At 68.6% G+C, this 21,772-nt stretch overlaps 4 protein-coding genes across 5 annotated transcripts; 2 read left to right on the top strand and 2 right to left on the bottom strand.

The window, feature by feature from the left end:
* Nucleotides 1-2,781: 2,781 nt before the first annotated feature.
* On the bottom strand, nucleotides 2,782-9,151 carry TRIM46 (tripartite motif containing 46). The gene is made up of 10 exons (XM_075176090.1): nucleotides 9,008-9,151; nucleotides 7,524-7,779; nucleotides 7,068-7,411; nucleotides 6,805-6,948; nucleotides 6,563-6,658; nucleotides 6,203-6,456; nucleotides 5,966-6,087; nucleotides 3,999-4,298; nucleotides 3,604-3,901; nucleotides 2,782-3,460 (listed from the first exon to the last, which is right to left on the bottom strand). The coding sequence occupies exons 1-10, from the start codon at nucleotides 9,068-9,070 to the stop codon at nucleotides 3,085-3,087; spliced, it is 2,253 nt and encodes a 750-aa protein (XP_075032191.1). The 5' UTR covers nucleotides 9,071-9,151; the 3' UTR covers nucleotides 2,782-3,084.
* A 459-nt stretch (nucleotides 9,152-9,610) lies between these two features.
* KRTCAP2 (keratinocyte associated protein 2) lies at nucleotides 9,611-10,983 on the top strand. The gene is made up of 5 exons (XM_075175901.1): nucleotides 9,611-9,707; nucleotides 9,894-10,048; nucleotides 10,121-10,184; nucleotides 10,492-10,558; nucleotides 10,790-10,983. The coding sequence occupies exons 1-5, from the start codon at nucleotides 9,704-9,706 to the stop codon at nucleotides 10,908-10,910; spliced, it is 411 nt and encodes a 136-aa protein (XP_075032002.1). The 5' UTR covers nucleotides 9,611-9,703; the 3' UTR covers nucleotides 10,911-10,983.
* An 849-nt stretch (nucleotides 10,984-11,832) lies between these two features.
* Nucleotides 11,833-12,397, top strand: DPM3 (dolichyl-phosphate mannosyltransferase subunit 3, regulatory). 2 transcript variants are annotated; one of them, XM_075175878.1, is made up of 2 exons: nucleotides 11,833-11,914; nucleotides 12,089-12,397. In XM_075175878.1, exon 2 carries the CDS (start codon nucleotides 12,095-12,097, stop codon nucleotides 12,371-12,373), a length of 279 nt encoding a protein of 92 aa, XP_075031979.1. In that variant the 5' UTR covers nucleotides 11,833-11,914; nucleotides 12,089-12,094; the 3' UTR covers nucleotides 12,374-12,397. The 2 variants fall into 2 exon arrangements, with proteins under 2 accessions (XP_075031979.1, XP_075031980.1); XM_075175879.1 differs by having other exon boundaries at nucleotides 11,910-11,993.
* A 2,529-nt stretch (nucleotides 12,398-14,926) lies between these two features.
* Nucleotides 14,927-21,466, bottom strand: SLC50A1 (solute carrier family 50 member 1). The gene is made up of 6 exons (XM_075175877.1): nucleotides 21,335-21,466; nucleotides 19,531-19,608; nucleotides 19,267-19,390; nucleotides 19,020-19,181; nucleotides 18,806-18,925; nucleotides 14,927-15,488 (listed from the first exon to the last, which is right to left on the bottom strand). The coding sequence occupies exons 1-6, from the start codon at nucleotides 21,400-21,402 to the stop codon at nucleotides 15,387-15,389; spliced, it is 654 nt and encodes a 217-aa protein (XP_075031978.1). The 5' UTR covers nucleotides 21,403-21,466; the 3' UTR covers nucleotides 14,927-15,386.
* Nucleotides 21,467-21,772: the final 306 nt, after the last annotated feature.

The following is a 21,772-nucleotide window of genomic DNA, read 5'->3' as shown; positions in this document are numbered from 1 at the left end:
TTCCCCAGCGCACCGGGTGCCTCCCTGGGGGAAGTGACTCCCCTTCTGGCTCCGTGGCTGGTGGGACATCCCTGGCGTGACCGTCGCCCACCTGGGTGACCTCGGCTCGGGGGGGACCACTCTCGTTGTGGGCATTGTTTCTCACTCACTGTCATTGTACCCGCAGTCACCTGCGGGCGGGCGGTGGCCCTGTCCCCTGCGTCCCCCTGGGTGTGACCGTGTCCTGCCGGGACGTCGTCGCTCTTGCTCACATCCCACCCGCCTGTCCCGCACTCTCGGTTTCTGTCTTGTGAGCAAAATACGCCTCATTCGACGCAACCGGTTATTCCGCGGCTGCACAAGCGGAACCTAAAGGTGACGATGGGGCCATAAAGCTGCGGGGCGAGCGCTGTGAAGGCTGTACGGGCACCGCTGGCTGTGTCCGAGCTGGTGGGTGCTCCCCTCCCCTGTCTGGTCCGGGCTCGGGATCCTCCAAACCCCGAGTCAGCACCGAAACGGCTTTGGGGGCTGCTGGGAGGAAGGGGAGCACGGCGGGGCTGCGGGACGTGCCGAGGGGCAGCGGGGTGGCCCCAGCTGGGGCTGGGGACCGAAGAGGGACCTGGCCTGCCCGGCATGGGGCCGCGTGCTGGGCTGTGCCGGGGCGCAAGCCTTCGGGATGGCCGTGCCCTGAATTGGGGGGGCAGCCCCCTGGCAGTCCCGCTTTGGGCTGGGCCCGCGCTGGGGACTGGGAGGGTTTTGGCAGCCACTGAAAAGGCAGAAAAACAAGGAAACAAACCTTCCCCGAAGATATCTCTTGTGAGCTCAGGCGCGGAGCCAGCCGCTTTGCCGGGAACCAGCCCTGGGACCTGCCTGGCGGCGTGTGGGCACCTCGGCTGTGGCACATGGGCTCTGGGTGGGGGGACACGGCCACACTGGGTGCCCAGGGATCCCAGGAGGTGCCAGGAGGTGCCTGGGCCGCGCTGGAGTGCGGGTGAGGGGCTGGGGGGGGGGCTCCGGGGTGGGGGCTGCCTGGTGAGAGGAGGTGACGCAAGCCCCGAGGCTGGTGGGGGGGTGTGGGGGGTGCAGTTCGGGGGGAGGGGGTGTGGGGGGGGTGACTCTGCTGCTTTTAGTTTGCCATGTGCCTTGCTGATAGCCAGAGTCACCGATAGTGAAACCCAGCAGGTTTCCAGCCCGGCTGGCGCTGGGACGGGGTGCGCCCCGAGGGGGGGATTAGGGGGGGCTTTGTGTGCTCGTGAACAGCAGAATGATGGGGGGGGAGGATGCGGTGCCGGATCCCGCCTTTGCGTGCCAGAAGGAAGGGGCAAAGCTAAAAACAGCCTTGAGGGGTGACTGTGGCACGGTGTCACGTCCCCCCCCCCCCCGAGCCCTGCTGCCAGCCGGGGATGGGGCCGTGTGCCCGGGGCAGGGCCCGGTGGGGTGCAAGGGCTCTGCACGGGGCTGCTGCCTCACGGGGCCGGGCAGGGCTGCGTCTGCCGCCCCCCCAGCCCTGGGCAGGGCCCGCAGGAATCGAAACTGGTGCCTGGGCTGGGCCCTACAAAGAGCTGCCTGTTCGCAGGGAGCCCAGCCCGGCCGCCGCGGCCCCACCGGCTCTGAACGAGGGGGCTGGTGTTCCCCAGGGACAGGCGCCAGCGCGGGGAGGGGGGGGCCGGCCCCACACGTGGCTCCTCCACCCGCCACGCCGCTCCCCGGGGCCCCACGGGATGTGGGTTCTCGGGTGGGAGGTCCAGCCCCCGTTACCCACCCCAAGAAGATGCCCCTGCGCTCGACCAGCCCCTCCTTGGGACCCCCCCCACTAATGCTATAGGGGTTTTTCTCTAGGGAGATGGTCCCCGCTGGTGGCCAGTCCAGGAGCACCCCGACACCCGGGGACGGGGCAGCAGCGACCATGTGGCCGGGCAGAGCGTGGGCAGGGACCGGACACGTCAGCACTGCCTGGGCTGCCCCGCGCCCTTCCCTGGGCAGGATTGGCCCCTGCTGGCCATGGCCCGAAGGACAACCCTGCCGCACGGCCTTGGCGATGGGCACTGCACCCCGGGGAGCGGCCAGCACCCCACAGCCCCCAGCGCCGGTGCTCCCTGCGGGGCGGCTGTCCTCTGCCGCGGGGCGACTCTGAAGGAGTCTGGCATTGCAGTTTATTGTAGGAAACCATGAAAATACAGCAAATGTAACAGAACCCAGGAGAAACTACAGCAGCTCGGACGGATCCCAACACGCAACCACCGGCATGGGTCCCCGTGGTGGATGGTGGCCCCCTGCGGCTCCTGGTCGGGTCGGATCCTAATCCCGCGGCTCCAGCCCGCCCTGGATACGTGTGGTTTGGCACCGAGTGGTGTAATGGGGGCCCAGCGTGTCCCGCCGGAGCACGTGCAGGCAGCAAGTGGGCCAGTGCCCCGTGCAGGCAGGGGCACAGGCAGGGCTGGCCGAGCGCACGGCTCCCCTGGGGACAGGGCAGAGCAGCCAGCAGTGCTCTGCGGCCCCAGGGAGAGCGGGGGCCACAGCCCAGCAGCCTGTGGGAGGGACCCGGTGGTGGCTGTGCCTGGCCGTAGTGGCTGTGCCCGGCCGCGGCGCCGCAGCCGGGTGAGCCGCATTGAAAATGAGCCATTTTTTAAAAAGTCTTCACACCTCGTTCCAGCCCAACCTCCCCCCGCCCTCTCTCCCCAAGCCCAGCCGCCTCCCCCACCCCAGCCAGCACCCAGCCTCTCCCCCCCGCTGTCACCCCCACCGTCACCTGCCGCCCCCCTCCCCGTGCAGCCCCGCGTCCCGCTCGCACCCCCCTCCCTGGTCCATCTCTAGGGCTGACCCTCTGCCAGGACCTGGCACGCACCCTCTGCCCAGCCCTGCCCGCGGCCTCCAGCCAAGCTGGGGAAAGGGGCAGGCGGATGGGGAGAGGAGGGGACGGCAGAGCTGTCCCCGTCCCCCCCATCCCACAAAACAAACGCCCGGCCTGCTCCCAGCTGGCGGCAGGGCCAGGGCTGCCCTCGCTGTGCTCTGCTCCCTGCTCGCTCGTGTGGCCCCCCAGGCCCTGGAGCTCGCTGGGCAATCGGGGGTCACAGCCGGCGCGCGTGCGGGGAGCACGGGCACGGCTCAGTCCAGCTTGGCAAAGCCCCCGATGGTCACTTTACGCTCCTGCTTGTTGGCCACCAGCTCCTGGAGATGCAGGGCACCCCCTCCGATGAAGCAGAAGGCAGGGCAGACGGGCCCTGAGCAGTCCACGCCGCACTCCCAGAGCTCGCGGAAGGAGACGGCATCGTAGAAGCTCACCTTGCCCTGCTCATAGTCCAGGCAGATGCCGATGCGCGGGGGCAAGGGCACGGTGCAGCCGTTGGGGTCGCGAGAGGTGAGCGCCGACCCATGTGAGAGCAAGATTTTGCCCATGCCGATGGTGAGGAACGCGTACGGCGGGGGCGCTTCCACCGTCGTGTCCTCTGCCCCACTGTCGTGGCCGCTGTCGGGGTCGTACCTGCGGCGGGGGGACGGGTGAATCCCAGCACGGACAGGCGAGGGACAGGCTGGGGCTCCCCTCTGCACCCCAGAGCCGGCACCCGGCGGGGGAGGCAGGAACAGGCGGAGGATCCCCCCGCACCCATCGAGCCCCCCACTCACCTGGGGCTCACCACATCCTGCGGCACCTGGAACCACTCCTGCAGCTTGCTCTCCAGCCCCACGCCCACCTTGACCAGGTAGGAACTGGGATCCACGCAGCAGGCCCAGTAGCTCTTGCCCTGCGTGATGGCCACGTCACCGATGACCAGGTCGATGGAGAGGTGGCAGCTGGTCATCAGGCGCTCGGCGGCAAAGAGCATGGGGATGCCGGGGACGCTGCGCACGGCGCGCTGGTCCTTGCTGATGGCCAGCCGGTCCCGGTTGAAGCCCCAGCGGTTGTCCAGGAAGAAGTTGAGGACTGCAAAGAGGAGGAGAGGAGGGCTGGTGAGAAGGACGGTGCAAGCGGCCAGCGGGGTGCTCCGGATCGGTGCTCCGAGCCCCCTGACATCCCTCACCTGGGGCGGGCGGCGTGTGCAGGTAGATGTCCTCGCTGTACTCCCCGAAGCCCGCCTTGTTGCAGCCCTTCACCCGGAGCACGTAGACGCTGTCGGTGTCCAGGTACTCCACGAGGGCGCTGGTGCCGCGCACCTCCTCCCGCCGCTGCCACAGCTTCAGCCCCTTGGCCTTGGCGTCCGTCTTGCGGTACTCCACCGTGTAGTGCCAGGCGGGCGGCGAGTGCTGCGGCAGCCGCCAGCACAGGAAGATCTGGTCGTAGGCGTAGGTGCGCTGCGTATCGATGACGGGGGCCTCGGGCGCTGCGGGGAGAGGCACCGGCGGGCATCAGGCAGCATCCCCCCCCCCGGCAGGCGGGGAGGCGGCCAGACGCAGGGAAGGGGCATTCCGGACGGACGCACGGACGCACAACCAGCAGGAGTCTAGGGGAATCTGACTGCGGAGACCGTGTGTAGGCACCAGAGGAGAGCGAGAGTCGGGGAGACAGAGGAGCTCGCTGCTGTGGGGCTCCAGGGACCAGACAGGCTGAGTGCAAGTCGGGGAGGGAGGAGAGAGAGAGAGAGAGAAAGAGAGAGGATGGAGGCAGCAGGAGAGGAGGAGGGGAGGAGATGGGGATGGCGGGGTGGTGTGAAGATGCCGGCAGCGCGGCGGGAGCGGGGAGGCAGGGTGGGAAGGGAGGGCGGAGAGATGAAGGGATGGAGGTTGGAAGTGGGGCGAGGAGGGGGACAGAAACAGGGAGAGGAAGGGGACGGAAACAGGGAGAGGAAGGGGACGGAGATGGGCGAGGAGGGGGACGGAGTTGGGGCGAGGAAGGGGACGGAGATGGGGCGAGGAAGGGGACGGAGATGGGGCGAGGAAGGGGACGGAGATGGGGCGAGGAGGGGGACGGAGATGGGGCGAGGAGGGGGACGGAGATGGGGCGAGGAAGGGGACGGAGATGGGGCGAGGAGGGGGACGGAGATGGGGCGAGGAGGGGGATGGAGATGAGCGAGGAAGGGGACGGAGATGGGGCGAGGAGGGGGACAGAGATGGGCGAGGAGGGGGACGGAGATGAGCGAGGAGGGGGACGGAGATGGGGCGAGGAGGGGGACGGAGATGGGGCGAGGAGGGGGACGGAGATGGGGCGAGGAAGGGGACGGAGATGGGGCGAGGAGGGGGACGGAGATGGGGCGAGGAGGGGGACGGAGTTGGGGCGAGGAAGGGGACGGAGATGGGGCGAGGAGGGGGACGGAGATGGGGCGAGGAGGGGGACGGAGTTGGGGTGAGGAGGGGGACGGAGTTGGGGTGAGGAGGGGGACGGAGATGGGGCGAGGAGGGGGACGGAGATGGGGCGAGGAGGGGATGGGAGGGCAGGAGGAGCGGCAGCAGATGGAGGGGGGGGCAGAGCCACCGCCGGCAGGCAGGACTGGGATGGAGGATGGCGGCGGAGCGGGGCCGGGGCGGGAGCGGGGATGGAGGGATGGGACAGAGAGAGCGGGGCCGGCTCTGGGGCAGGGATGTGACTTGCCTCAGTTACTTCGGTGACGACTCAGCAGCGGCCGCAGCCTATAAACAAAGAGAGGTAGAAGCAGGTCTGAAAAGTGTTGCCAGCGGGTCCGGCAGGGCCACGCGGCTCCTGCCCTGCGGGGAAGCGCCTGCCCTGCAGCGGGGCGGCCTCCGCTCTGTACTCACCCTCCGGCGCTCCTGCTGCCCTTACCTGGCACCGCGGCCCTGCCTGTCCTGCCCCCTCGCCCGGCCGCCCTGGCATAGGGCAGGGCAGGGGCAGGGATCGCTTTGGGGGCTGCCGGGGCGGGGGGGGGCCGTCCCTGACGGGGAGGGGGGACCGGCAGATCCGCAAGCGCCCGCCCGAGCGCAGCCCTCCGCGGCCGTGGCCGAGCTCTGGCTCCGAGGTGGGCAGGGAGCCGCTCTGCCCGCAGGGGCTGCACCTCCGCATGGGGCACAGCCGGTGCCCGGGTCCTGCTGCCTTTACCTCGGATGAAGGCCAGGTCGGTGAGCAGCTTCAGCTCCCTGCTGACATCCAGCTGGAAGTGGCTGAAAGAGGCCGTGGCCGCAGGACGGAAGCTCTGCAGCGAGTCGGTGGCCCTGAGGATCCTGCAGCATGGGAGAGCAGGGACATCAGGGCGGTACACGGCCGCCACCTTGGGCACCGGAGGGCCCTGACCTCCCCGGCAGCCCGGTGCCCGCCAGGGTCCCCGCAGCCCGGTACCTGTTGTGCAGCTGCTTGGCAGCCTGGACGAAGCAGGGGTGGTCGGTCTCCTTCAGCACCTCCTGGGCGTAACCCACCATGCCCGAGTTCTCCAGCATGGCCTGGTGCTCCTGGATCTGGCAGTGCAGGCTGGCCAGCCGCTCCTGCTGGCACTCCTCGATGGCCTGCAGCAGGGTCGCCCGCTTCTCCTCCAGCATGGCACACAGCCCCTGGATCAGCTGCGACACCTCCTCCTTGGCCTGCGAGCCGTTCACCTGCCAAGCAACGGCAGGGTCAGCGTGCCGCACGCCCCGGGGCGGAGAGGGGACCCACCTAGCAGTGCCACCCCCTGCCTAGGGACAACCCAGGGACAGGGCTCACCTCCGTGTGCTTCACCGTCTCCTCCAGCTCGGCAATCTGGGTCTGCACCGTGTCCTGGCTGCTCAGGATGTAGGCGAGGCTCTTTGTCAGCTTCTCCTGCAGGGAAGGAGGTGAGGTGAGGTGCCGGCCACCCCCACGCCCCCGACCTGCACACCCCATCTGTGCCGGGGCTCCGCCGGTGCCCCCGATTCCTCCCTGCTGGGCGCTGTCCCTGCCCCGAGCGCGGCCCCCACGGCCCTTACCCTGAGGGCCTGGTAGGCGCTGAGCACCGGGGTGATCTTGTGGCTGGTGTGAGTGCGTCGGACGCGGCAGAGCTGGCACACCAGCCGCTGGCAGGTCTTGCAGTAGTGAGTCACCTCCTCCTTGTGCTCCGGGCACATCAGCCCCTGCGCGGGCACAGGGGGGGCTCAGCGGGGCTCCGCGCCCGCCCCCCTCCAGGGGCTCCCCCCGGCACCCACAAAATCCCAAGCGGGGATGTTGGAAGACCCCGACGGGGAGGCCGTACCTTGGGGCGGAAGGTGAGGGTGGGGGGCGTGGGCTCGTGCTGGGCTTTCTGGGTGCCCCAGGGGTGGTAGAGCTTGAAGCACTCGTTGCAGAAGCTGGACTTGCACTCGGTGCAGCCCTTGGTGGCCTCCAGCTGCGGGGGCTTGCAGAACTGGCACATGATGGCGGCGCTGATGTTGATGGTCTGGCGGTAGCGCTCCACCACCCGCTCCAGCGTCAGGTTGCGGAAGAGGCTGCCCAGGCCCCGCTCGCCCAGGTCCACGTCCCGCTGGCAGGCCGGGCAGGGAAAGCTGACGGTCTGGGGGTGCACGGTGCCTCGCTTGCGCCCCGGGTAGGTGCCGAAGCCTGCGGGAGGGAGGCGGGGAGGGCGTCAGGCGGGGCTCGGCACCCCAGAGCCGCTCGGCCTCCCCTGGGGGAGCCCACCGGGCCCCGTCCCCGTCCCCTCCGGCCGTCCCACCTGACTTCAGGAGGCGGTCGAGGCGGTCGGGCTTGGGGACGGCCCGGCGTCCCAGGCGGGGGCTGCGGGTGGCGGGGGTGGCGGCGGGCGAGGAGGGCTCGGAGGTGGGGTCGCAGCAGAGGTAGCCGTGCTGCAGCAGCACCTCGCTGGCACAGACGTGGCAGACGTTGTGCGCGCAGGGCAGGGCCAGCGGCTGCTTGTACATCTCCTTGCACACCGGGCAGACCAGCTCCCGCTCCATGTTCTTCATGCTGGTCTGGGGAGAGAGGGGGGAGCGTCACCCGCTGCGGACGGGACCGGGGTCACGATAGGGACTGGGACTGGGATCGCGACCAGGGCTGGGACCAGCACCAGGATCAGGATCAGCACTGGGACCAGCACCAGGAGGGGGACCAGAGCTGCGATTGGGATGGGGATTGCGCCTGGGACCAGCACCAGGGCCAGGATCAGGACTGGCACTGGGACCAGGGCTGGAATGGGGACCAGGACTGGGGCCAGGAAGAGGACCAGCACCAGGCCCAGGATTAGGACCAGGACTGGGACCAGGACTAGGATGGGAACCAGGGCTAGGATTGGGTTGGGGACTGGGGCTGGGGCCGGCACCAGGGCCAGGATCGGGACTAGCACTGGGACCAGAGCCAGGACCAGCACCAGGACTTGACCAGCATCAGGATGGGGACCAGAGCTGTGACTGGGATGGGGATTGGGGCTGGGACCAGCACCAGGGCCAGGATCGGGACCAGCACTGGGACCAGAGCCAGAATCAGCACCAAGTCCATGACCAGGCCTGGGACCAGCACCAGGGCCAGGGCCAGGATCAGGACTGGCACTGGGACCAGGGCTGAGATGGGGACCAGGACTGGGGCCAGGAAGAGGACCAGCACCAGAATGGGGACCAGGGCTGGGATCAGGATGGGGATTGGGGATGGGACCAGAGCCAGGACCAGCGCCAGGATCAGGACTGGCACTGGGACCAGGGCTGAGATGGGGACCAGGACTGGGGCCAGGAAGAGGACCAGCACCAGAATGGGGACCAGGGCTGGGATCAGGATGGGGATTGGGGATGGGACCAGAGCCAGGACCAGCGCCAGGACCGGGACCAGTACCACGCCAGGAGCAGGATGGGCACCAGGATCAGGGCCAGGATGGGGACCGGGACCCCCGCCCACGGGTGTGCAGGCAGCTCCCGGCGCTCCCGGCCCCGGGGGGTCCGGCCCCGGCGGTGACACGGTGCGGGGGGGGACCCGGTGTCGGCCTTCCCCGGGATCGCCGCCCGGCGGCCCCAGGCCCGGTGGGTCGGGGCGCGGGTCCGAGGCCTCACCGCGGCCTGCCCGGCCCTCAAGGGCACCCCCGCCATCCCGCCCGCCTCCACCATCGGGCCCCGCCGCGTTGCCATGGCGACGCCGGTCCCCGGGGAGCCCGCCCGGCCCGGCCGCCCCGCGGTGCCCCCCCCTCCCCCCGCCGCCGCCGCTGCTGCTGCTCACGCTGATGCGGACGAGTGCGTCCATGATGGAGGTGAAGGTCTGCAGGTCCTCGCCTTCGGCCATGGCTCCGCGCCCGCTCCCGGCGCCGGTCCCCGCGGCGGCGGCGGCGGCGGCAGCAGCGGCGGCCGCGGACGCCCCGGTCTGTTGCAGGGAGCGGCGGAGCCGGGGGGAGGGCGGGGGGCGGCGGCGCGCATGCTCGGCGGGACCCGCCCCGGCGGCGGCGGCGACGGGGGGGCGGCGGGGGGCGGCGGCGGCGGGGGGGCGGCACCGGGAGGCTCCCACTGTCCCCCCGGGAACCCCCCGCCGGGTCCGTGCGGACGGCAGCGCGGCTCGGGGAGCGGCGCCCGGGGCGGACCCCGGGCGGGCTGAGCGGGGCGTCGGGAGAGGGGCCAGGGCCGGTACCGGGGCTGCGGGGCGTCCCGCGCCCCCGCCCCGGGGCCGCCCGCTGCGCCTCTCCCCGCCGCCAGGGGGCGCGCGAGCCGGTGGGGCCTGCAGCGCTGAACCCGGCCGCCAGGCGGCGCCCGAGCCCGCGGGAGCGCTGTGCCCGCGGGGCGGGGCGGGGGCGCCCGCGCATGCGCACTGTCTCCCCCTGCGCCTGATGCCGTGTCCCTCCCGGCGCGGCCGCCGTGCGCCTGCGCAGAGCGGCGGCACCGGGACGGGCCTGGGACGGCGCCGGGGGCGACGCCGCGGGGCACCATGGGTAACGGGGACGGTGGTCGGGGTGGCCAAGGCGGGCCTGGGGGGGGGCGGCCGAGGCGGGCCCGGGGGGCGGCCGTGGCCTGCGGGGTGGGCCGGGCCGAGGCCCGAGAGGGCCCGCGGTCCCTGTCGCTGTGGCGGCGGTGGCCCCGGTGCCGGCGGCCTTGCTGAGGTGACGCTGCGGTCCCAGCCGTAGGCACGGGCACCTCCCTGGCGCTCTCCTCGCTGCTCTCGCTGCTGCTCTTCGCCGGGATGCAGATGTACAGCCGGCAGCTGGCCTCCACCGAGTGGCTGACCATCCAGGGCGGGCTGCTGGGCTCCGCGCTCTTCGTCTGCTCCCTCACCGTATCCTTTGGGGCCGCGGGGAGCGGGGCCGGGGGTGCGGCGCCCCGTTCTGTCCCTTAACCCTCCGGCCAGGCCTTCAATAACCTGGAGAACCTCGTCTTCGGCAAGGGCTTCCAGGCCAAGATATTCCCCGAGAGTAAGTGCTGCGGCGGGGAGGAAGGGGAGCACGCCGTCGTCCGAAGGCGTCGGGTGTGCCGGCTCGCGGCGGGGCTGGGTTTGCGAAGGGCCTGCGGCGTGGCCCTGCCCCGTGTGCGCCCTGCCTGTGGGACCGAAGGGTCCCAGCCCTGCCCTGGAGGAAGGGCCCACCCTGGTAGTTCCCCCTGAGCTTTTCCCCGTGCTGTGGGTAGGTTTGTCCTGCTGCAGCCCTGGCCCCTGCTGCTCTGAGGCTGACGTGTTGGGGCAGCATGGCTACAGCTTTTCTCTCTCCTGTTTTTTCCCTGCAGTCCTCACCTGCCTCTTGCTGGCTCTCTTTGCCTCTGGCCTCATTCACCGTGTCTGCGTGACGACCTGGTGAGTCTGGAGCCTGCCTCGTTGACGCTGCTGCCGGAGACCCTGGTGGCTCGTGCTTACCGTTGGGAGGGGAGTGGGGCACCAGGCAGGGCCGAGGCTGGCCAGAGACCCCCAGGGTGGCCAGTGTTAGGTACCGCAGCGCAGCGGGATCGAAGGGGAAGGTGTTGGTTCAGCCCCGGCATGTTCCTGCCTGCCAGCAGCTGAGCAGCCTCTTCTCTTCCTTCCTCACAGCCTCATCTTCTCCATGGTCGGTCTCTACTACATCAACAAGATCTCCTCCACCCTCTACCAGTCCGCAGCGCCCGTCGCTGCTCCCACTAAGACCGTCGGCAAAGGCAGGAAGAGGAATTGATGTCCCGGGGCAGCCCCCTCCCCGCCGGGCTGGGCTGGGGCTCTCAGCCGCCCAATAAAGCCATTTCTTTGTAGCTTCTTGTCCGCCGCTGCCTTGGGTTTGGTTCCTCCGCTGGCTCTCAGCCCGAGTTCCTTGCACCGCTGCGTGCCGGCGCGGCTGAGAGCGGTCCCACTCTCTCGGCCAAGCTGTGCCAGAGCCCGGGGTGGGTTCTCCACCTGGGGGGGCTCGGCACGGGCCGGCGGAGCGCGGCCGGGGCGGAGAGGCAGCCGCCGACCCCCCCCCACCGCCCCTCGCAGGGAAAATGTGCTGACGGCGTCTCGTTTGCCTGGACCTGCAAGGGAGGAAAATCCCAGCGGAGCCGGGCGAGTCGGAGCAGGCTGCGGTGCCGCAGGGGCTTGGCCCGGCCTGAGGGAGTCGGCGGGGGGCTGCGGGGGTCCTCGCGGCTGGCGGGGGGGGCTGCACCGGCGCTCGGGGCTCCGGCGGAGGGTGGGGAGGGGCAGCCGCGGGGGGTGAAGCTCTGTCCCCGGTTGCTGCTAAGCCCCTGCGCTGGCACAGCCAAGGCTGCCGGTGCCTGGCAGGGGAACAAAGGCACGTCCGTGCCCTCCCCGCGGCGGGCAGGGGGGAGCCACCGGGGCTGCACCGGGGCGGGGCGGGGGGGGACGGCCGTCGAAGGGCCCAGGCCCCGCGAGCCGTGGGAGGGCTGGCCAGGCCTGCTCCCACGCCGCCCCCCCACCACCACCCGCCGCGGCCGGACACGGAGGAAACCAGATGCTTCCTGCGGCCGCCGCCGCCAAAGCCCGGCGCTTCCTGCGGCACCGGGCCCGGCCCGGGGGTCCCGCCCCGCCCGCAGGGGGCGCCCCGCAGCCTCCCCGCCGCGCATGCGCTATGCGACGTGGCGCGGCTCCGCACTACAACTCCCAGCGGCCCCCGCGCTGTGGCGCGCTGCCGTGACGTCATCCTCGCGACGGGGGGGAGAGCGGGAGCTGGGCCCGGGACCGATCCAGGTGGGGGGCGGGGGCCGGTACCGGTTTTTCGGCGGGCTCGGAGGGGGCCGGGGTCGGGTCCCGGCGCCGGTTGGCGAAGGTCCGGAGGGGTTCAGGGCTGTGCGGGAGGCCTCGGAGGGGGTTGGGGCGGGGGGGCGGGGGTCGGTCCGGCTCTCACGGCCCCTCTCTCCGCAGGCCGCCATGACCAAGCTGGGGCAGTGGCTGTGCGGACTCGCCCTGCTGGGCTCGGCCTGGGCCGCGCTGGCGCTGGCGCCGCCGGGACTGCGGCTGCCGGCCCCGTACCGGCAGGCCCTGCTGCCCCTGCCCGTCTACCTGCTGGTGGTCTTCGGCTGCTACTCCCTGGCCACCGTGGGCTACCGCCTGGCCACCTTTAACGACTGCGAGGAGGCGGCCGCCGAGCTGCAGGAGCACATCAGCGCGGCGCGGGCGGACCTGCGCCAACGAGGGCTGCGCTTCTGACCCCAATAAAGCCGAGGGACGGTGGCTGCCTGTGGTGTACGGTACTCCCCGGGGAGCAGGGGGCCTCCAGCTGGGGCTCCCCTGGGCGGTGCTGCCCTGCTCGGGGGCAGCAGGCAGCCGAGGACCCCGGGACGCTGCTCGAAGCCGCGCTGGTGGGAAATAGCTCATCTCTCCCCAGGGTGAGGCCAGTGTTCGGGAAGCGCCGCGCAGAGGAGGGGTCTCCACACAGGCCCAGGTCCCCTCTCAGCACTCCCACCACCCTGCAGAGGCTGCAGGGAGCCCGCCCCGGCCCAGCCCGGCTTCTCCCTCTCCGAGCTTCTTGGAACTTGGCTCTAGAGACAGGGATGGAAGGTGGCGAGGACAGGATCAGGCCTCACCCTGCAGGCCCGCGGCGCTGGGTAGCACTGCGGGCAGAGCGCGTTCCCGGCTGCCCTTCAGATGTGGTTCGCACCGTCAGGTGGGAGCTGGAGAAGACTCATCCCAGCCCCGCTGGCCGGTTTCCAGGGGAAGGAGGAGAGAGCCCGGCTGGGTGGAGCAGGCGGCGCAGCCTTTAAAATGCAGAGTGCCCAGAGCCTGTGGTCTCCCCCGGCCTGCCGGGGCGGCTCAACCCGCGCCGGGGGGCTGCTCCCCGCTCCTGCCGGCGCAGCGGCTGCAGCTGCCGCTCCTCTGCCCCCACCTTCACGGGCAGCGGCAGGCAGACGCGCTAGAACACCGCGCCGGGCTTCTCCGGGAAGGGGGATGAGCGCCCTGCGGTGGAGGCGTGCCTGCGGTGGGCAGGGGGGACCCTGGCTGGCCTCTGTCCGGGGGTGCCCCTCTGTCCGGGGGTGCCTGAGACCCGGCGCTGCCAGCCCGGCTGGAAGAGCTGCGCGGCTGGTGGTGACGCATGCCGGGGCCTGCCTTCCTGGCAGCCTCCCCGGCTTCTTCGCATACCAGCCAAAGGACTTTCTTGTTTTTAATTATCGGCTGCGCATCCTTCTGCAAAAAGGAGCAGTTGCTATCATGAGGGAGGACTCGGGCTAATTAGCAGGAGCGACTAATTAGCTGTTTCCTGAGCAACAATGGCAGCTCAGAGCAGGGTGGGCAGCTCCCGCGGTCTCGCCTGTGCGCGGCTGTTTGTGGGGTGGCACCACCCCAGATTCGACGAAGCAGCATCTTTCTGGGGCAGGGACCGCGGTTTTGGCACAGGGCAAGGACAGCAGCCCTCCGTGGGCTACTCACAGCCCTCTGGGCTACTGATGGCCATCCAGGGGCTACTCACAGCCCTCTGGCAGCTTGGCAGGCAGCAGCACGGCGGCAATACCTCCCTGCACGGACACGTGCCCGCTGCGGGCACTCGCGTCCCCAGGAGATGCTTCGCTCGCCTCCGGCCTCGCGCTTGGGGCCGCGTCACGGCCGCTCCTGCTAGCCGCTCGCGGCACATGCCAGCCGGAGCGACCGGTCGGCAGCCAAGTTTCCGCCTGGTGCGTCAGCGGGGAAAGCTGCCCTTTCCCAAGGCGGTCGGTCCTCCAGCTGCGCCTTTGCCCAGGCTGGGAGCTGCTCCCTGGTGCTGGGAGGGGGGAGCAGGGGCTCCTCCCCACTGGGAAATGTGGCTGCTGTGGCTGGGGGAGCGAGCGTGGCCCCGGGGCGAGTCCCTGGGGCAGAGACACCTGCAAGCGCAGCCGGTGCGGGCGAGGGGAGCCCCGGCTCCACAGCAGCAAGACGGAGCACGCCGGGCGAGCCCCGGGTAGGGCTGCGCGCCGCAGCGCAACGGGAGCTCGTCTTCCCCTCCAGCCACTGCTCTCGGCTCGGCCCCGTTCCTGCCGCTCGCCTCTGTATTGATTTTTTCCCAGGCCATGGCGCAAGGTGTAAACGAGCGTCTGAGCCGTAGCGCAGGGCTCTGCCAAAGTCCTCGTCACCGCTTCCTTAATCCGGCCTGCGTCATCCGGGATGGAGGACCCGCCCGCGCCGACGGAGCTGCGGGGACGGGGCTCCTGGCCCTGGTGGGGGGGGGTCTCGTCCTGGGGTGGGGGGTTTATGTTTCGCAAGGCTCCAGCGTCTGTTGTGTAATTTGCCCACCCAAACGCGCTCCTGTCCCTCTGCTGATGCGCTTCCCTGATAACTTCATTCCGGATCGCTGTTAATTTGTTAATCGAGTTTGGGTCGATGCCAACGGCCGCCTGATTTGTGCACGCTCAATCGTTGTGGTTTTAGTGAGGATTTTAATTGATTATAAGTTTGCCAGTATGATGGGGGAGTAGCAAGCCCCGCGTCCAAGCTGCAGAAAGGACTTTTCTTTCCCCGATGTGACCGATGTCCCCAGGCTGCTGCTGGGGGGGGGTCAGAGCAGCCTCCCCGGGCAGTGCCGCTGCCCTCGCTGCCCGCTGCCTTCCCGGGGCCGGGGCTGATGCTTCCTCGCTGCCGGAAAGTGGGTGCTGCTGGAGGACGGTTTGCCGGAGCCCCGGGGGTGCCAGCATGAGCCCCCAGCATCCTGGGGACAAAGTGGCTGTGGGGACAAGAGCTGGCCTGGCCTCTGCAGCCAGCACACCAGAAGGGAGGGGACAACAACCAGGCGCTGGGAAGAGTCTCCGATTTATTAAAAGGCACTTAAATTCGTACAAAAGAGACGCAGGGCTGCCCGGCAGCCCCGGCCCTGCGCTGGGGCAGAGCCGTGGGCATGGAAGACCGTCCAGGGGTCCCCAGGGACAGGCAGGGTGCCCGGGGACTGGGGGGTGGGGGTCTCCCAGCACCCCGAAGGCGTTACTGAGACCAAACCAACCATCACCAAAGGACCAAGGACGCCGGCGAGGGCGACCCACGGCAGCAGAGGCAGGAGGTGCCCTCCTGGGGTCCCGGTCCTGCCGGGAGCGGGTGGCCCGTGGCCGAGGGGGGGACAGCAGCACTGTGGTGTCACCCGGGGCTCGGCAGCTGGGGGCCGGTCCACGCTGGAGCAGACTGGCAAGGGGAGGCTGGGGGGGGATCCTTCAGCGGTCCGCGAGAGCATGGGCTCCTTCCTCGGGGGGCCGGCGGGGCCCCCTCAGGCGTGGAGGGGTCTGTAGGGCTTGTCCTGGCCCGGCGGGTACCGCCAGAAGAGCCAGAACCGCATGACGCTGGTGACGATCCCCGGCACGTTTGGGACCTGCGGGAGGACATGGTGGGGGGGGGCACGGATCTGCCCGGCTCGCAGCGCCGCTGCCCTCCCCCACTGCCGCTCCACCAGCCCCGTGTTGCCGGGGGAGATTTATTGGCCTTATCCCATCTAATTAATTAAAATCAATACTCGTCTTGCTGAGCCTAGTCACGGGCTCTGCTGTGTGACACACATGACGCCGGACGGGGGCCGGCCCCGTGCCAACCGCTCAGCTGAACACGGGGGGACGGGACGGGACGGGACGGGACGGGATGGGGCAGAATGGGATGGGATGGGATGGGAAGGGATGGGATGGGTTGGGGAGAATGAGATGGGATGGGAAGGGATGGGATGGGATGGGATGGGATGGGAAGGGATGGGGCAGAATGAGATGGGATGGGATGGGATGGGATGGGATGGGATGGGATGGGATGGGATGGGATGCAAAGGGTGGGGCGGGATGGGATGGGGCAGAATGAGATGGGATGGGATGGGGCAGGATGAGATGGGATGGGATGGGGCAGAATGGGATGGGATGGGAAGGGATGGGGCAGAATGAGGTGAGATGGGATGGGATGGGGCAGGATGGGATGAGATGGGATGGGATGGGATGCAAAGGGATGGGGGCAGAACGAGATGAGATGGGATGGGAAGGGATGGGATGGGATAGGATGGGACAGAATGAGACGGGATGGGATGGGATGGGAAGGGATGGGATGGGGCAGAATGAAATGGGATGGGGTGGGAAGGGATGGGGCAGAATGAGATGGGATGGGATGGGATGGGAAGGGATGGGGCAGAATGAGATGAGATGGGATGGGGCAGAATGGGATGGGATGGGGCAGAATGAGATGGGATGGGTTGGGAAGGGATGGGAAGGAATGGGGCAGGATGAGATGGGATGGGATGGGGCAGAATGAGGTGAGATGGGATGGGATGGGATGAGATGAGATGGGATGGGATGCAAAGGGATGGGGCAGAACGAGATGAGATGGGATGGGAAGGGGTGGGGCAGAATGAGATGGGATGGGATGGGAGGGGATGGGATGGGATAGGATGGGACAGAATGAGACGGGATGGGATGGGATGGGAAGGGATGGGATGGGGCAGAATGAGATGGGATGGGAGGGGATGGGATGGGATAGGATGGGACAGAATGAGACGGGATGGGATGGGATGGGAAGGGATGGGATGGGGCAGAATGAGATGGGATGGGAAGGGATGGGGCAGAATGAGATGAGATGGGATGGGATGGGGCAGAATGAGATGGGATGGGATGGGATGGGGCAGAATGAGATGGGATGGGATGGGATGGGATGGGATGGGATGGGGCAGTATGAGATGGGATGGGGCAGAATGAGATGGGATGGGATGGGATGCAAAGGGTGGGGCAGAATGGGATGGGGTGGGATGGGGCAGAATGAGATGGGATGGGATGGGGCAGGATGGGATGAGATGGGATGGGATGGGATGCAAAGGGATGGGGGCAGAACGAGATGAGATGGGATGGGAGGGGATGGGATGGGATAGGATGGGACAGAATGAGACGGGATGGGATGGGATGGGAAGGGATGGGATGGGGCAGAATGAAATGGGATGGGGTGGGAAGGGATGGGGCAGAATGAGATGGGATGGGATGGGATGGGAAGGGATGGGGCAGAATGAGATGAGATGGGATGGGGCAGAATGGGATGGGATGGGGCAGAATGAGATGGGATGGGTTGGGAAGGGATGGGAAGGAATGGGGCAGAATGAGATGGGATGGGATGGGGCAGAATGAGGTGAGATGGGATGGGATGAGATGGGATGAGATGAGATGGGATGGGATGCAAAGGGATGGGGCAGAACGAGATGAGATGGGATGGGAAGGGGTGGGGCAGAATGAGATGGGATGGGATGGGATGGGATAGGATGGGACAGAATGAGACGGGATGGGATGGGATGGGAAGGGATGGGATGGGGCAGAATGAGATGGGATGGGATGGGATAGGATGGGACAGAATGAGACGGGATGGGATGGGATGGGAAGGGATGGGATGGGGCAGAATGAAATGGGATGGGGTGGGAAGGGATGGGGCAGAATGAGATGGGATGGGATGGGAAGGGATGGGGCAGAATGAGATGAGATGGGATGGGGCAGAATGGGATGGGATGGGGCAGAATGAGATGGGATGGGATGGGGCAGAATGAGATGGGATGGGTTGGGAAGGGATGGGAAGGAATGGGGCAGAATGAGATGGGATGGGATGGGGCAGGATGAGATGGGATGGGATGGGGCAGAATGAGGTGAGATGGGATGGGATGGGATGAGATGAGATGGGATGGGATGCAAAGGGATGGGGCAGAACGAGATGAGATGGGATGGGAAGGGGTGGGGCAGAATGAGATGGGATGGGATGGGAGGGGATGGGATGGGATAGGATGGGACAGAATGAGACGGGATGGGATGGGATGGGAAGGGATGGGATGGGGCAGAATGAGATGGGATGGGAGGGGATGGGATGGGATAGGATGGGACAGAATGAGACGGGATGGGATGGGATGGGATGGGGCAGAATGAGATGGGATGGGAAGGGATGGGGCAGAATGAGATGAGATGGGATGGGATGGGGCAGAATGAGATGGGATGGGATGGGATGGGATGGGATGGGGCAGTATGAGATGGGATAGGAAGGGATGGGGCAGAATGAGATGGGATGGGATGGGATGCAAAGGGTGGGGCAGAATGGGATGGGGTGGGATGGGGCAGAATGAGATGGGATGGGATGGGATGGGATGGGATGGGGCAGGATGGGATGGGATGGGGCAGAATGAGATGGGATGGGATGGGATGGGGCAGAATGAGATGGGATGGGATGGGGCAGAATGGGATGGGGCAGGATGGGATGGGATGGGATGGGATGCAAAGGGATGGTGCAGAATGAGATGGGATGGGGCAGAACGAGATGAGATGGGAAGGGGTGGGGCAGAATGAGATGCGATGGGAGGGGAGGGGATGGGATGGGACAGAATGAGATGGGATGGGATGGGAAGGGATGGGATGGGGCAGAATGAGATGGGATGGGAAGGGATGGGACAGAATGAGATGGGATGGGATGGGAAGGGATGGGATGGGGCAGAATGAGATGGGATGCGATGGGAAGGGATGGGGCAGAATGAGATGGGATGGGATGGGGCAGAATGAGGTGAGATGAGATGGGATGGGATGCGAAGGGATGGGGCAGAATGAGATGGGATGGGGCAGAATGAGATGGGATGGGAAGGGATGGGATGATGGGATGGGATGGGAAAGCATATCTTGACCGCCCGCCCCCCCCCCAACCCACCGTGATGTAGGGGTCGCGGAGCTGCAGGCCGTACAGTGTCCAGCTGGTGGAGGCCAGGAAGGTGGCGACGGTCAGGGGGAAGGACAAGCAGCGCGTTGACTTGGTCCGGACAATCTTGGCCTGCAGAAATGAGTGTCAGGCCAGTCCTGGCCCCGGTGCTACCACCACGGGCCCCCCCTCAACCCGCTGCCCCCCGCCCCCCAGCCCCACGCACCAGGTCAGCCAGCGGCGAGAGGTACATGCTGATGGTGAAGACGCTGCAGAAGAGCCCCAGGCGTGCCAGGCGCGTCTGCGCGTCGGCAATCAGGAGGGTGAAGTAGCCGTAGCCGGTGGCCAGCACAGCCAGGAGCAGCAGGCTCCGCAGCAGCACGGGGCGCTGGGGCGGAGAGGAGGGTGGCGGTCAGGGCGAGGGGTCCCCCCCCGTCTCCCCCATTGACCCAGGCAGGCCGGCCCCCCCCCACCTTCGCGGGGCTGTAGTAGAGGTACGCCAGGATGTAGAGGGTCTGCAGGGCTGCCCCGATGGTGTTGACGGCGATCAGCGTCCAGTCCTGCTTCAGGCAGCCGTAGCCCAGCCAGCTCAGGTTGCTGCAGGGCAAACAGCACAAGGCGCTTGCTGCCACGGCCTGGGGGCTTCTGCCCTCCCCCACCAGCATGTAACCCCCCCCTCCTCCCCAACTGCTTCTGACACACACAAACCCCCCGCCCAGGGCTCGGCCCCGCTGTACTTGACATCGGTGGTGAGGAAGGGCAGGAACTGGATGTTCTCCACGCTCTTGGTTGCCAACATCTGGCGCAGGTCGGACCTAGGGGGGGAGCGGAGGGGAGCGGCCTCCTGGGTGCCTGGCACCCTGAAATACTCCCAGCCCCCCCCCCCCCACTGCACTTGTGACCACCCCTCCTCCAGCCCCTACACCCTCAGTGCCCCTCCCCACAACCTCAGACCCCCCCCCCCATTCCCTGGCATCCTTTGCCTCCGGCCTTGCCACCCCCCAACCCCAGCCCCCTCAAACTGGCCCCAGTGCCTGCCACACTGCACCCCTCAATTGCTCTCCCATTGTACCCCCTGAACTGGACCCAGTGTGCTCCCCCTTGGACACCAAACACCTCCACGCCACTCCCCCAACGGACCCCATTGCACCCCCAACCTGGCCCCAGCGTCCTCGCTATTGCCCCCCCAAATTCCCCCCATTGCACCCCCAAACTCTCCCACCACTCCCCCTGGCCCCCATTGCACCCCCCAACCTGGCGCCAGTGCCCTCCCCACTGCAACCCCAAATCACCCCCCATGGCCCCCATTGCACCCCCAAACTCCCCCACACCACCCCCCATGGCCCCCATTGCACCCCCTGAACTGCCCCAGTGCCCTCCCCATTGCACCCCCAACTCCCCCCCCACACCACCACCTGTGGCCCCCATGGCACCCCCAACCTGGCCCCAGCACCCTCCCCATTGCACCCCCAGCCTCACCCCACCCTCCATGGCCCCCATTGCACCCACACACCCCCACACACACCCCCCATGGCCCCCATTGCACCCCCGAACCCCACCCCCCATGGCCCCCATTGCACCCCCAACTCCCCCCCCACACCACCACCTGTGGCCCCCATGGCACCCCCAACCTGGCCCCAGCACCCTCCCCATTGCACCCCCCACCTCACCCCACCCTCCATGGCCCCCATTGCACCCCCGAACCCCACCCCCCCATGGCCCCCATTGCACCCCCTGAACTGCCCCAGCGCCCTCCCCATTGCATCCCCAACCCCCCACACACACCACCGCCTGTGGCCCCCATGGCACCCCCAACCTGGCCCCAGCACCCTCCCCATTGCACCCCCCACCTCACCCCACCCTCCATGGCCCCCATTGCACCCCCGAACCCCACCCCCCCATGGCCCCCATTGCACCCCCTGAACTGCCCCAGCGCCCTCCCCATTGCACCACCCCCCCAATACCCTCCATGGCCCCCATTGCACCCCCAAACCTGGCCCAAACGCCCTCCACATTGCACCCCCAAACCCCCCCACACCACCCCCATGGCCCCCATTGCACCCCCAAACCCCACCCCCATAGCCCCCATTGCACCCCTGAACTGCCCCAGTGCCCTCCCCATTGCACCCCCAACCCCCCCCCCACCACCCCCATGGCCCCCATTGCATCCCGACCCCCCCCCCAAACCCCACATGGCCTCCATTGCACCCCCAACCCCCACCTGCATGGCCCCCATTGCACCCCTGAACTGCCCCAGCGCCCTCCCCATTGCACCCCCAACCCCCCCCCCAAACCCCACATGGCCCCCATTGCACCCCCAACCCCCCCCCCAAACCCCACATGGCCCCCATTGCACCCCCAAACCTGGCCCCAGCGACCTCCTCATTGCACCCCCAAACCCTCCACACCCACCCTGGCCCCCATTGCACCCCCAAACCCCCCACCCCCCCGGCCCCCATTGCACCCCCGGCCCGGCCCCGCTGCCCCCCCCATCCCCCCCCGCCGGTGCCGCGCAGGCCTCGGAGCCGCCCGGGCGCTCACAGCCCGGTCCCGAACATGGCGAGGGTGCAGGCCAGGCAGGCGGCGGCGAGCAGCGGCAGCGGGGCCATACCGGGCCGCGGCACCGGGCACCGGCGGCAGCGGGGAGCGGGGGCGGTGCTGCCCGCGGCGGGGCGGGGCGGGACGCACTACCGGGGAGGGACCGGCCGCGACACCGGGTGCAGGGGCGGGGGGGGCCGGGCCGGCAGCCTGCGGAGGCCGCCACCTCGGGCCGAGCAGCCCCGACACCACCGCGATGGGCAGGGCCCGTCCCCATGGGGCAGCCCGCACGGCCGGCGGGGACCCCACCCCCGGTGTCCCGTGTCCCCGGTGCAGGGGAGCCCACCTCCCCGGGACCCCACGTCCCTGTGACCCCTCCTCACCAGGATTCTGCATCCCTGGGGTGCCCCACCCCCCCATATGCCTGGGGTCCCACATCCC

This window comes from Calonectris borealis, chromosome 29 (genome assembly GCF_964195595.1).
Source record: "Calonectris borealis chromosome 29, bCalBor7.hap1.2, whole genome shotgun sequence".
Taxonomy (NCBI): domain Eukaryota; kingdom Metazoa; phylum Chordata; class Aves; order Procellariiformes; family Procellariidae; genus Calonectris; species Calonectris borealis.
Note: the sequence above shows the minus strand (reverse complement) of the source record. Positions and strands in the feature narration are given on the sequence as shown.

What these genes read in the sequence shown, in the direction of transcription:
- TRIM46 (XM_075176090.1), bottom strand. Translation starts at nt 9,070, where the DNA reads ATGGCCGAAGGCGAGGACCTGCAGACCTTCACCTCCATCATGGACGCA. An exon ending in GCGCCTACCAGGCCCTCAGG is followed by an intron (nt 6,659 to 6,804) that starts GTAAGGGCCGTG and finishes CCTTCCCTGCAG; the next exon opens with GAGAAGCTGACAAAGAGCCT. An exon ending in CAGGATGTGGTGAGCCCCAG is followed by an intron (nt 3,461 to 3,603) that starts GTGAGTGGGGGG and finishes CCCCCGCCGCAG; the next exon opens with GTACGACCCCGACAGCGGCC.
- KRTCAP2 (XM_075175901.1), top strand. An exon ending in TCTTCGTCTGCTCCCTCACC is followed by an intron (nt 10,049 to 10,120) that starts GTATCCTTTGGG and finishes CCCTCCGGCCAG; the next exon opens with GCCTTCAATAACCTGGAGAA. An exon ending in GGCCAAGATATTCCCCGAGA is followed by an intron (nt 10,185 to 10,491) that starts GTAAGTGCTGCG and finishes TTTTCCCTGCAG; the next exon opens with TCCTCACCTGCCTCTTGCTG.
- DPM3 (XM_075175878.1), top strand. Translation starts at nt 12,095, where the DNA reads ATGACCAAGCTGGGGCAGTGGCTGTGCGGACTCGCCCTGCTGGGCTCG.
- SLC50A1 (XM_075175877.1), bottom strand. Translation starts at nt 21,402, where the DNA reads ATGGCCCCGCTGCCGCTGCTCGCCGCCGCCTGCCTGGCCTGCACCCTC. An exon ending in TTCCTCACCACCGATGTCAA is followed by an intron (nt 19,391 to 19,530) that starts GTACAGCGGGGC and finishes TTTGCCCTGCAG; the next exon opens with CAACCTGAGCTGGCTGGGCT. An exon ending in TCTACTACAGCCCCGCGAAG is followed by an intron (nt 19,182 to 19,266) that starts GTGGGGGGGGGC and finishes TCTCCGCCCCAG; the next exon opens with CGCCCCGTGCTGCTGCGGAG.